This window comes from Taudactylus pleione, unplaced genomic scaffold (genome assembly GCF_031769625.1).
Source record: "Taudactylus pleione unplaced genomic scaffold, aTauple2 ptg000140l, whole genome shotgun sequence".
In the NCBI taxonomy this organism is placed as follows: Eukaryota; Metazoa; Chordata; class Amphibia; order Anura; family Myobatrachidae; genus Taudactylus; species Taudactylus pleione.
In genome coordinates this window covers 660,668-674,136 of record NW_028284542.1, presented here as the reverse complement: position 1 = coordinate 674,136, position 13,469 = coordinate 660,668, and the positions used below count along the sequence as shown (strand labels likewise).

The window sequence follows — 13,469 nt, the reverse complement described above, 5'->3', positions numbered from 1 at the left end:
TAATCACTTTCCAGAGCTTCAGAGCTTAGTACATCTTCCCTTGAGAAACAAGTGTTGCACTGTCTCGGTTTCAGAAATTCTGATTATCCTGACCAAGGGCAGTCCCAGACAAGAGCAATGGAATACCGCCTAATGACCCAGCTGAGGTTCTGTCTCTCATGCAGGCTCCTGAAAGGTGTCAGTACAATAAGAAGTGCAGGTAGCAGATGCAGCAGATGGCCCATTCTGTCCATATCCAATAAAAATGCATCGTCCATTACACATGAGAGAGGTATTAGTAGAGTGACCAGGGTTAGGACACTGGGGGTCTCATTCAGACCCGCTCGCAATCGCCTATGTGCTTGCAAGCGGGTCGATGGTGAGGCCCTGCGCACGCACAGTGGCCGCACTGCGCGTGCGCATGCCCCGGAGCGAGAGAGAAATTCTTTCGCTCTGGGAATCACTACAAAAGGGGCGGCTGTCGATGGCGATCGACAGCTCGCACCGTTTTGTGGGCGGGGCGGGGGGTGGCTACATTCCCGACGGAACGCCTGCTGTTTGGGGGCGGCCCCACTGACATCACTCGTGATGTCAGTGGTGAGCTTCTGGCTCTAATTGAGCAGAAATCTCACTGGGGTTTGCGATAGATGAGACCCTACCACAAGGGTCTCGTCGCAAGCCCCGTTGGTCGCGATGGTCTTGACCATCGCGACCATCAACCTGGCCGCTCGCTAAAGCTGTGGGTGGTCATCCACAGCCTAGCGAGCGGCCAGGAGGCTGGCTCTGAACCTAGAAGTGGAAGCCCTCATTCAGAGCGAGCGCTCGCATTTTGTGAGCGGCTCTGAATGAGGTCCTGGGTCCGTAGCCTATTAGGAGAGCATTAGCAAAATTGGGGCTCTTAACAGTACTCTGAGCCCCAGGAGTACTGATGGTGCCTGCTGGATTGGTGAAGTGTGCAGCAATGGTGCTGGTGGCGGTTAGCCCACGCGTGAAATAGCTTACCCAAGTCTTAAGGGGCCTCTCCATTAGCAGATCTTTCTCTATGATGAAATACAAAAGATTTATCCCTTGAAAATATCTGTCATGAGATATGAGATATCTGTCATGTACATGACAGATTTTTGCGAACGATGAACGATATTGCATGACATCATTCAGGGAGTGAATTTTTTTTAATGTTTCTATTAATTTTCATTAAAAATATCGTTCGTCGTTTACCGCTTATAAACTGACAGATATTTCTAATATCTGTCAGCGATAAGCGATAATTGACCAACATGTTGGAGAGACGAAAGACACAATTTGTCGGCCGCAGGAGTGCGCATCTGTCATTGTTCAGGGCCTATCCATGACAGATAAATTGAACCACTGAACGATATATCATTCATCGTTCAAATTTATCTGCTAATGGATAGGCCCCTTTAGGCTTAATAAGCAGGCAGAAATACAGGTCGCTATAGACACAGGGATAAAGCAGGTACAATATAACTGGAAATTAGATGCAACCTGGAGCGAGTAGGTATGCTGGGCGTTGTAGTGCGCCAAGTGGTATCGGAGCATACACACTAGTGGTATGTGGTACTGTGCTCTACTAGACAGACGGTGGTGGCACAGGGTGTTTGGGATGGAATACATATGGGATGCCAACGTTCGGGATCCCCGCGGTCAGAATCCTGATGCCGGCATCCTGATTGGGTTAGAATACAGACACATTTTGTTGGTTGGTATACTAACCCTCCCCCTGTCCCTACCCTAACCCAAACCCTCCCTGGTGCCTGAGCCTAACCTCCCCCCCTAGTGCCTAAACCTAACCTCCACCTCTCCGCACCCTAAACCTAACCCTCCCCCCTTAATGCCTAACCCTAACCCACCCTCTAGTGCCTAACCGTAACCCCTAACCCTCCCCTTAACCCCAGTACCTACCTTTGTGATCCTAGTGTTTGGTAATGCTGGCGCCAGTATTCTGACTAGTGTCGTGATTCTGGTGTTGGCACTCTGACAGTCGGAATCTCAGCGGTTGGGATATTGACCGCATCCCGTTTGGGACATCCCGTGTGGCCTTGTATGGCTGTAAGTCTGGGGAATGTCTCAGGGCACGTCTTTCTAACATGGACGCAGAGGAGAAAGATGCGCTGAAAAGCTCCACATGTCGAAGGTCAGACCTCCGGACAGAGGCGCTGCGGGTCCTAGAGACTGCCAGCTCTCACTAGTAGTATGGATGGAGGCAGTGCAGAGCGTTAATCCTCCAACTGGAGGTCCATCCTTGCCTTTGCAACCTGGAAGGGGCCACATGTCTCAAAGCCCTACTTACAGCTGTTTCTCATGTCTGATGGCAGAAGGGCATTAAAAACAGATTGAAATAAAAATAATACATTAATGTAAAGGTGACTATTATTATTATCCTTTATTTATATGGCTCCACAAGTGTTCTGCAGTGCCTTATAGAGTACATAAACTAATAAGTGAACAAGAAACCAGTGGCTTACAGTACATTACAGTGCAGGACAAGGACATGGTTTATATACATTGCTGCAATAGCAATTAAACTACTCACAATGAGCAGCAGGGAGTCAGCAGTCAAGTGTTAGGTGCCCTTGTGGGGAGTAAGGAGTAGAAGAAAATGTAAGGAGAAGCACATGAGGGAAGAGGGCCCTGCTCGTGAGAGCTTACATTCTAAAGGGGAGGGGCAGACAGACAGGTGTGACACAGAAGGGGAAGATAGGGAGGAAAGAGCATAAAGTGGGTTAGGATGAGAGCTGGAAGGCCTTGATGAAGTAGTGGGTCTTGAGAGCCCATTTGAAGATTTGTAGAGAGATGGAGAGTCTGAAAGGGAGAGAGAGAGAGTCCCAAAGGTGGGGAGCACCTCTGGCAAAATCTTGGAGGCGGGAGTTGGAGGAAGTAACCAGTTGGCAAGAGAGGCGGCGTGTATTTGTTGAGCGAAGTGGACGGGTGGGAGTGTGAAGGGAGAAGAGGTCAGAGATGTATGTGGGAGAGGATTTGGTGAGAGCTTTGTAGGCAAGTGTAAGAACCTTGAATTGGCATCTGAAGGGGAAGGGGAGCCAGTGTAGGGCTTGAAGGAGAGGGGAAGCAGATGTAGAACGTCTGGAGAGGAAGATGAGCCGAGCAGCAGCATTGAGGACCGCTTGTAGAGGAGAGAGGCGAGAGACTGGGAGGCCAGTTAGGAGAAGGTTACAGTAGTCCAATCTGGAGATGACCAGCAAGTGGATCAGGGTTTTAGTGGCATCCTGGGTGAGGAAGGGTCTAATCCTGGAAATATTTTTTAGGTGGAAACGGCAGGACTGCGAGAGGTGCTGAATGTGTGGTTTAAAGGAGAGGGAGGAGTCTAGGATAGCTCCAAGACAGCGCACTTTGGGACTAGAGGAGATAATTGTGCCATCAATAGATAATGAAAATTGTGGGAAGTGAGGTAGTGGAAGAGGGAGGGAAGATGATCAGCTCAGTCTTAAACATGTTAAGTTTAAGAAAGCGCTGGGACATCCAGGTCAAAAGAGTTGAGTTCACCTAAAGAGGGCATACTGTATATAGGGAGAATAGGAGAGGTCCATGAACAGAACCTTGGGGAACTCCTACTGTTAGTGGAAGTGGGAAGAAGAGGAGTCATGAGAGGAGACCGAGAAGGAATGATCAGAGAGGTAGGAGGAAAGCCAGGAGATGGCAATGCCACGTACACCAAGAGAGTGAATGCTTTGCAGTAGGAGAGGGTGGTCTACAGTGTCAAATGCTGCGGAGAGGCCAAGGAGAATGAGCAGAGAGTAATGGCTAGCAGATAGTAGAGACTATGCATATAGGGCAGCCAGGACAGCCCTGTGGGGCTGTTTAGAAAAAAACAGGACTGGATTAAGGCTTGTGGATGCTCCAGGGCAACTCAAATGTGGGGGCCCCCTTCAAAGTACAGGGAGCCTACCAACACCCCCCCCCACACACACACACCCCACCCCACGGAGCCTACCAAAGAGTGTGAGTAAAGCACAGTAATTGACGAGAGGGCCTCTGCACTGAAAAAGGTTGGGACAATCGCTAGAATACAATATGTAATACATTCTGCTCGTTATCTTCTCTGACAAATTACTTCTCTTCATTCTTAAAGGATTTTTAATCTAAAAATATGCTGATTCGTATTTGCAACCCCAGAAACAAATTAAATTATAATCTTGACATCAGATAGTCTATGCTCATGTTTGATTTAAATGAGATTTTTCAACTCGCGCAATGGAATGTTTCCAAACCACTAGTATTAACCCCTTTTGTCTCCATCTACAGAATTATATTCTTTCATTGCATATTGTCAATCACTGCTAGGCAGCGGCATTTGAAACTATTTTCCGAAAACATTGTGTAAGTGTGTGAAGGGGAGGTGGATAGTGGATACTGTTGAGATAAAAAAAAAATGAGTGGATACTGTAAATTGATTACTGAATGTAGTTTGCCATCTAGAGGCGTGTTGTAGGTCCAAGTAGGTTGCGTGCATTATTTTCTGGTATTAATTTTTTTTTCATGTACATTTTTTTATTTGCAGGCAATACCGTAGTGATCGATTCATGGCCTGTGACGGACTTTAGCTTGGCTGTAACAAGCTATAATACAATGTTTTATCTCTTCACAAATCTTGGAGACTTCTTGTTACAGAGATCAAGGCTCCAAGGTATATATCGACTCCGAACACAGAGACCTTCAAGAACATTTACATTTCTTGTGGCTGTTTGGTGCTTTCTAATGGGACCACTCATGAAGCCTAGAGGGGTACAGGGCGTGAACTTTACAGTGGGCGTTGTTGGTCCCTGGAAATGTGATCCGTTCTTCTCGAAGGCCTTGCCGGAACTGGCTGCACATTTGGCGGTGAGCAAAATCAATAATGACTCCTCGCTAGAACTCCGCCACAAGCTGGATTACAAAATCCTGGAGGAAAACTGTGAAACGTCCAAAGCGTTGGTGGAGTTTGCCGATTTTGATCAACTGTCATCTGCATTCATAGGTCCGCAGAACCCAGGGTATTGTGACGCCGCCTCGCTTTTAGGAAAACACTGGAACAAGGCCATATTCTCTTGGGCTTGTATAAACCATGACTTGGACAATAAAAACAGTTTCCCGACATTTGCCAGGACTTTGCCAACTCCCGTCAAAGTTTTGTATCAATTTATGAAGTATTTTAGGTGGGCTCATGTTGGGGTTGTGTCCTCTAACGAGGATATATGGGTGGACACGGCACAAAAAGTCGCTAGTGCGCTAAGAAATCAAGGTCTTCCTATTGGTATCGTAACAAATATGGGCAACGGAGATGAAGGTATCAAAGCTACATTGACCGCTATAAAGGAAATTCACGCTCTCCGAGGTAAGTGGAACTCTGAACAGTTAATGGTTCGAATCTAGGTAAATATGCAGAAACATGGAATAGTTATTAGTAGCAGGAAGATGCTGTTTGTAACGCCTCTTTATAAGTCATCAGTAAGACCTTACCCCAAATATTGAGATCAATTCTGGAGCCAACATAATTTCAGTGCATGGCTGTTAAAATGGTCCTTGTAAAAGTTTTCAACAAGGCATAGAAGACGTGATATGATAGATACACTTAAGGCTCGATCCAATTAGGTGCGAATTGCAAGTAGCGAGTTTGTTTCTTTAAACTCGTACACTTCGCCGCGAAGCGCGCTCCCGAAAATCCTCCAATCCAATTAAAAATGCCTACTCGCAGCGGAGGGGTGCGAATTGACTGCCAAATGAGATTTGCGAGAAATGCATGAAAATGTGGGGAGACCATCCTAGACCCCCCAAAATGGATAATTTCGTTAGCAGGACTCTATAGATGGCTGTTTGTGGCCATTAGGAAGTTACTGTAGGTTTTGAAATGTCAAATGGCTGATTTGTGCTTTTTTTTAAAATGCAAGAAAATTATAAAAAAACTAAGTTTTTTTGTTTAATCACAAACGAATTAAACGAAAAATGCCAAAAAAACTAAAAAAAATTTCAACTAAAAAACTATTGTATTTAAATTTGGGGTGCCTAAACTAACGAAAAAGTTGAGTTTGGGGTAATTTGAGGACTTTTATTTTTTACCTCCAAAAATGACATGTAGTTATTAGACTAAGGGGTCTATGTACTAAGCAGTGTTAGGAGACAGAGTGAAAAGTGATAAGTAAGTGATAAGGTGCCAGCCAATCAGCTTCCAACTGTCATCTCACAGGCTGTGTTTGAAAAATGACAGTTGGGAGCTGATTGGCTGGCACTTATCACAGACTTATCACTTTTCACTCTGTCATATATCACTGCTTAGTACATAGACCCCTATATAAGCTGAAAGCTAATTAGAAACTTCCAATTGCCTAATTGGTCATTGGGGTGGGGGGTATCCAAGGGGTTCAGCACAGTGTCCACACATTTTAGCATTAAAATAAAGATTTTCCTCTCCATCTCTCACCCTCATGGAGGTGCGAGTGGAAAGTTGCGAATTCAGTCTGACTGATCTGACTGTATGAGAGACCCTAACCCCCCCTTATACATCACTGGCCGATGAATGCAGAAGGTAACACAGTGACTCACGCAAGGGAGACGCCCCAACCACTTAGCCTTTACGTTAGCCAGTTTAAGGAGCACTGACTGTGGCCCTGATTCAGAGCCAAACGCTCTGACAGAGCGCTCGCTCTGAATCAGGGCCGTCCCTCCTACCTTTTGGAGCGGCCTCCTGGCTACGGACCCAGGACCTCATTCCGAGCCGCTCGCAAAATGCGAGCGCTCGCTCTGAATGAATGCTTCCACTTCTAGGTTCAGAGCCAGCCTCCTGGCAGCTCGCTAGGCTGTGGGTGACCACCCACAGCTATAGCGAGCGGCCAAAATGATGGTCGCGATGGTCAAGACCATCGCGACCATCGGGCTTGCGACGAGATCCTTGCGGTAGGGTCTCGCTGCCGCAAGCCCTGGAGTGCTTTTGGCTCTATCAGAGCCAAAAGCACTCCCACTGACATCGCTTGTGATGTCAGTGGGGCCGGCCCCAGACGGTAGGCGTTCCCATGGGAACACCTCCGTCTGGGCAGCCACGCCCCCGGCACGCCCACCAAAGTGGGCGTGCTGTCACTCACCATCGACAGCACGCCCCCTTTGGTGCGAGACCCATAACGACGGCTTGGCCGTCGTTATTCGGGTCTCTCGCATGCGCATGACGGAGCCGCCTCCGTCGAGCGCATGCGCACTTGGGCAATATCAGCGCTCGCGAGCGGGTCTGAATCAGGCCCTGTGATACAATTGGGGGAGATGTAACAAGCCTTAGAGAGAGATAAAGAAGAGAAGTTACACAAAGCCTCTGTCATCTATCTAGCACAGTCTATGAAATGACAGACGCTGACTGGTTGCTATGGCAAACGTCTTCTTTTCATCTCTCTCCAATTATATCTCTCCCCAACGCTTGATACATCTCCTCCAGGTCACGTTTATATGAGTTGTTTAGAAGGAACCTAATCGCGCCATGAACTTTAGATAACTTATAGATTGTATAGCTCTGACACCATGGCAGAGATTGAGGTTCAATGTGACCTTTGGCTGTAAAATGCTTCTTTTTCCCTCCTATGTCTTTCTCTCCCGTAAATGCCAAAACTGACAGAAGCGATGCTGGCACCATCCACAAAATAAATAAATGCTAAATAAAAAATAAAAATATTCCCTAGATCACTGAAAGTGAAACGAATCAGGAGATCACAGAGGTGTCAAACAGAAAACCAATACGGCAAACAGAGCCAAAGGACAATCAATACACCCAGGAACCTTGTGGTTTCTTTTTTTCATGCTATTAATCTGTTTTAAAATAAATAAAAAAATAATAAATGAAAAGCCAAATCTCTTTTTAATAGTGTATTGATAGATTTTGCAAGTGCATTTACAGAATATTCCCTTATTGCATTTAAATTGCTCCTGTCATTCAAAAATAAGATTAAAAGCGCAAACTGATTAACCCCTGAATTACAAGGTGCAGCTACTGTATTGTACTCTCACCTCTAAGCCCTTAACTCCAGACCATATAGCAAATCACGTACTTGCCATGGGATGTAGTCGGCATCCCAGCGTGCGGGATGCCGAAAGTCTAAATATCGGCACCGAAATCCAGACGGCCGGCATTACGAAGGTAAGTATCACCAGTTAGGGGAGGGCGTAGGGATAGGGTGCGGGCTTAGGGTTAGGCACTAGGGGAAGGGTTAGAGTTAGGCACCAGCAGGGCCGGCGCTAGGTGTCTCTGTACCCAGCGCCATCCCGTGCTTCCCCTCCGCCCGCTCCATCCTTGCGTCCTCCCCCTTGACCGTAAAATAATACCTGCAGCAGGTGGGCGGAGGGTGGGGATTTTCTTCCGACGGACCAGGTACCCCTGTGCGGCCGCACTGGCCGAACATGTCAGGTGATAACACTGCTATTACCAGGCGGTGATACTTTTCAGCTGCTTGGGCTGTCGGTGACTATCCCAAAGCAGGAAGAAGCCTATTTGAGAAGGATTGTGGTGGTAATTATATTAATAACAATCAGCTGCCCACAGAGTTACACGCTGTGCAGATGAGTGTCGAGCCTACTTAGCGCAACATATAAAGCAGTGGCATGCGGTGAGGTCAATGGCTGGGTAGGCACACATGGAGATGGGTCTGAGTGCTGGAATCCTGTCTCGCCCCCTACTCACTTTAACTCTCCCCTCACTACACTAAGCTTTAGTGTCCATTGATTCTCCCACCTGCATCAATGTGCCTTCTCTTGCTGCTGCTGACTGAGTTCCGATCTCTAAATACTGCAGTGCAGTTGCTGGTCACATGACACATCCAAGGTGTCCATCAATGCTCAAGGCACGTCCCCCATACTCAGAGGCATGCCTCTATTAGCTTTCTTTCTGTGCAGCTTACTGCCAGTGGTGTGGCCCTGCCCCCAGCTCTGCAAGCAGTATCTGACTATACAGAAGTGAGGCTGAGCAGTTGCTGCCTCATCTCTCATCTCCCTGCAGTCCCAGGGAGCTCTACAAAGCTGGTGAGTGTTAACTATAACAATGATTACAATAAACAAAGAAGATGTTTATAATATATAAATATCTTCTTTGTATTATGCTTATCATTTTTATATCAAATCTCAGGAGTATGACACGTCCCTAATGTAAAGTATATCTACACCCCATCAACACCACCATAGGCATGTGCAGCACATTTATCAGGGTGTGCATCACTGGAAAAGCATGTCTAGCTTTGCTTTTGGGGTTCTACCACCAGTCAGGGAGCGAGTCTCGTATTATTTTATGTCATCAATCCGCTTCTTACCCTAATGTTTTCCCAATCCTTCAAATATCATATCTCACACAATATTCGCTCATTACCCCACCTTGTTTACCCATGACCTTGCCAGGGCCAGATTAACAAAGGGGGCGGATGGAGCAGCAGCTCCAGGCCCCCACATAAAAATAGGCCCTTCATCACGACAGCATAATGATGACCAGCCACTTCCCCTTCACAGAATTATATTGTGCTGGCAGATTTATTGCTTTTCTTGCCCTTGGATACGTCAACAAATCTGATGTGTAGATACAATCGTGTTCCCATACACAATTATAAGTTTATATTTAGTATTCAAAAGCTCTAGAAATGAACAAATCTGATAGGACAACATAATTCTCTATTATGTACTGTATCTCCCATTACTGTCATTATTTTGGCCTATCAGTAGCGTGTTTATTCTCCCGCAGCGATTGTTATTCATTAACCATGTCTGTTATTTTTGTGTTCTAGTCATTGTTATGTGCATGCATTCTGTACTGGTTGGAGGGGAAGAACAAGCCGCCTTTCTAACAAAAGCGCATGAAATGGGACTAACCGATGGAAGATATGTCTTTGTACCATACGACACTTTACTTTACAGCCTTCCTTATAAAAACAACTCATTGTCCGTCTTTGATAAAAACAGCAAGCTGCAGGAGGCCTACGACGCGGTGCTGACCATCACAATGGATTACGAGGACAAGTCCTTTTATGACGCCTTTGCCGAATTCAAGCACAAAGGAGAAATAAAAACTAACCTGGAACCACAACAGGTAAGTAACCAAAATGTCATACTGCCCCCTAGTGGACAAATGAATATGGAGCGCAACTAAACCCTGCAATTCATTCAACTCTGCAATATATGTCATACGCTGAAATGTTTACATATTTTTTGGGCCATCTTAAAATATTATACAGGCTCCAGTGTAGTGTGTAATGTGTTACACGTGTAAGATTACAGAATAATAGCAGCCATAGACAGCACAAGAGTGCAGATGATACGGCAGAACGGTTGAGGGGCGGAGTGATGGCGTGATGGCGTGATAATCGGCGAGCCTCCATAGACTGCAAGATGTACAAAGTAGATGGACATCGGAAGCCTGGCATCAAATGGTTGCCTGGCCTCCGACATAAATCCAGTGTTGCTACTGGCCATCGCATCTGAACCATCCAATGCTATGACCATCAATGGTTATACTGTGCGCATACGCAAAAGCATTCATAGCTTCATTAGCTGAGCTGCGGAAACCACTTCTGGGTGTTCACAGATATATTAGAAGCTGTTACCCATCAGATTGGCATCAGAAAGCTGCATCCGATGGCTGGCAAACATTGAATACCCGTAATTTGATGGAAAAAGTACTGTACTTCTATCAAATCGGGAACCATCGGCTTCTAATGTCCATCCCTAGTACGGAGACAATCTCCATTGACAGCGTGGAATCAGCTGAACGACAGCTTGGAGGATCAGACTGGTTTGATAATAAGCCAATTAAAGGCTGTGAACAATTATTGTCCATGTCCATATACTGAACGATAATTGTTCAGAACAGTCACTTCATTGGCTGATCTCGATGTTTATCGTTCACGGTATGGCCAGCGTAAGATTTTATGGATAACTCCAGGATCACTAATGTTTGAATTAGTCCGCCCCACCACCTGGGCCCCTACCGTTCATGCAGCACACACATCTGTCGGCAGTGACCCTGTGAGTTGTGCTCATAAGTCCCAGTATTGGGGAAACTAATCCTTTAATACTCTGAATAAAATATGTTCCTTGCATGTAAGTAAGTAGTAGTAAGTAGGTATTGACAACATCATCTGTGCATACTTGGCTGATTTGCTGTCATTCTGGGTCTTGATCAGACTTACCATGAACAGGGTGATAACCTTACATGAATTTATAACCTGGGCGACTGCTCAAGCATTTTTAGGGGGTCCCAATAAATCTTTTTTTAAGTTACAAAGGTGCTTTGCCTATTAAGCACTGACCTACTTCCCCCATTCCAAAATGCCTTGGCGTGTATATGTAGACAATGAGCAACCAATCAGTATTTTTCATAGTACAGACTGTAAATTGAGAGTACACAATGGTTATTAAAAGGGGGGAGATTTATCAACCAGAGAGGAGGTGTTGTCCTTATCAACCAGAGTCTAGGGAGTAAATTTACTAAGATGGGAGTTCTATTAAGAAGTGATGTTGCCCATAGCAACCAATCAGATTCCAGGTATTATCTTCTAGAAGGTGCTAGATAAATGAGAAGTAGAATCTGATTGGTTGCTATGGGCAACATCACTTCTTAATAGAACTCCCATCTTAGTAAATTTACCTCTAGCCGTCATTTTACAGAACGTACTATATAAATTACATGGTTGCTATGGGAAACACCTCCACTTGTCCTCGTTAGATAGTTTGACAAATCTCCCCCTAAATACTTCCCAATTTTCTCCAAGTGGTTCTCAGCGTACAAATGGTACGAGGCATGTTGGTGTGACTTTGGCGAACCTGGGTGTAATGTTGTCAGATATGGGGATGAGATGGGTGGGTTAGGGGGCAAATGATGAACATTACCCTGTACAGTCAGCGCCACCTTCCCTTGCACCAGGTTTAGAAAATAAGAGATGTTGGCGATCGGTTTTCTTTTTGGATCCAGTGGTCACAACCGATAAACCTTTTTCAAACAGGTCTCACCGCTGTTTGGAACCATCTATGACTCGATGTACTTACTGGCCACAGCGATGAGCGCCGCCTGGAAGCGAGGAGCCTGGATCTCGGGAACGAACCTTGCGGAATATACCAAGAACCTGGATTACCCTGGATTTACACAGATGCTGTACACGGATGGGAAGGGGAACGGGCTGAGCAACTTTGTGGTCTTAGACACGCATGGTAAAATGAACCAGCTCTACCCAACCTACTTAGTGGAGATGTCGTCTAATTTGGTGCGTTTTTTGGGAAAGACCATTCGGTTCCCTGGAGGAACACCCCCTCCTGCAGACTCCAGCTGTTGGTTTGATCCAGACACTTTGTGCATAGGAGGTAATTGATGATGATGACGATGATGAATACATGGAAAATTAATGCGATGTTATGAATAGTGATTGAGGGCCTGATTCATCACGGATCGCAATAGCGATGATTACGCACGCAGTCTTACTGCGACAGTATGCTAATCCATTGCGATCACTATGTCGTCGCAGCACTACACACTTCCCTTTACTCACATCCATAATACTTAGCAAAACGGCGAAACCATCGGTAACATCGAGTACCGTCGCAGCCTCACGTACACTTGCACAAGCCCTGACCTTACTCAGGAATTGCTAACTTCATCGCACACTATCAAGAGTCAGGCTGCGTAGGGTACCGCAGCGGCTAATTTATGCACACACGGCAACGGCGTTCAAACGCACTGTCACGCCTGCATTTCGTTTTGTGGTCACCTCCCACAAACGGTACTTCCTGTCAATCACTCTGCAACGGGTCTATGGGTCTGCGTAGTCACTGCGATCTCAGCCCCGATCACAGTGGCTGATTCGCGCACGCACACTGAGATGCATATGTAGAATCGGCCCATTGCGTGCGTAATCGCAGTTGCGACCGGTAGTGAATCAGGCCCTGAGACACTATATTTTCATATATGCTAAAATGAAATTATAATTTAAACCCAACTTATAAAATGATGTTGGCTTTCATAAGTTTTTTTTTTTTTTTGCCATTATAATTTTCATTAGTATATTTACAAGTTGTTCCTAACCTAGCTACTTGTGCCACGGAGATTTCAGACAATGCCCTGATTCAGAGCCGCACGCAATGCCAAAGGTCACTTAGTTTAGCGGAAATCCCCGAAAACTCCCACGGTACATGCTATCGAGGCCACAATATTAGTAATGTCTTGGAAAAGTGATGGGTGATCCTGGGTGGTGACGGGGAGTTGGATTAGCGCACACATGGTCATGGTCCGTCTTATGGGCGTGTAATGGGAGTGTCGCAGGAAAATGGTGGCATTCACAGAGGCTCAAACGCCCACATCGGAAGCCATACACATCGGGAGACACTGCACCATAGGGCTGGTACAAGTTGATGGTGTGACCGGTGGTGGCATCTAAAGATGTGTCAATTGGTAATTCATCGCCTGCGGATGGCAGTGGGCATCTCGGTCCTTGCACATTTGGACACATAGATGTACAGCAGCGATGGGCTTT

At 46.1% G+C, this 13,469-nt stretch overlaps 1 protein-coding gene across 1 annotated transcript in view; it reads left to right on the top strand.

The window, feature by feature from the left end:
• Positions 1 to 4,584: 4,584 nt before the first annotated feature.
• Positions 4,585 to 13,469, top strand: part of LOC148522734 (retinal guanylyl cyclase 2-like) — a 118,981-nt gene continuing 110,096 nt past the window's right edge. The window contains exons 1-3 of the mRNA XM_088473809.1: positions 4,585 to 5,329; positions 9,735 to 10,036; positions 11,949 to 12,303. Of these exons, the coding sequence (XP_088329935.1) occupies positions 4,585 to 5,329; positions 9,735 to 10,036; positions 11,949 to 12,303 (1,402 nt within the window). The remainder of the gene's footprint in view (positions 5,330 to 9,734; positions 10,037 to 11,948; positions 12,304 to 13,469) is intronic.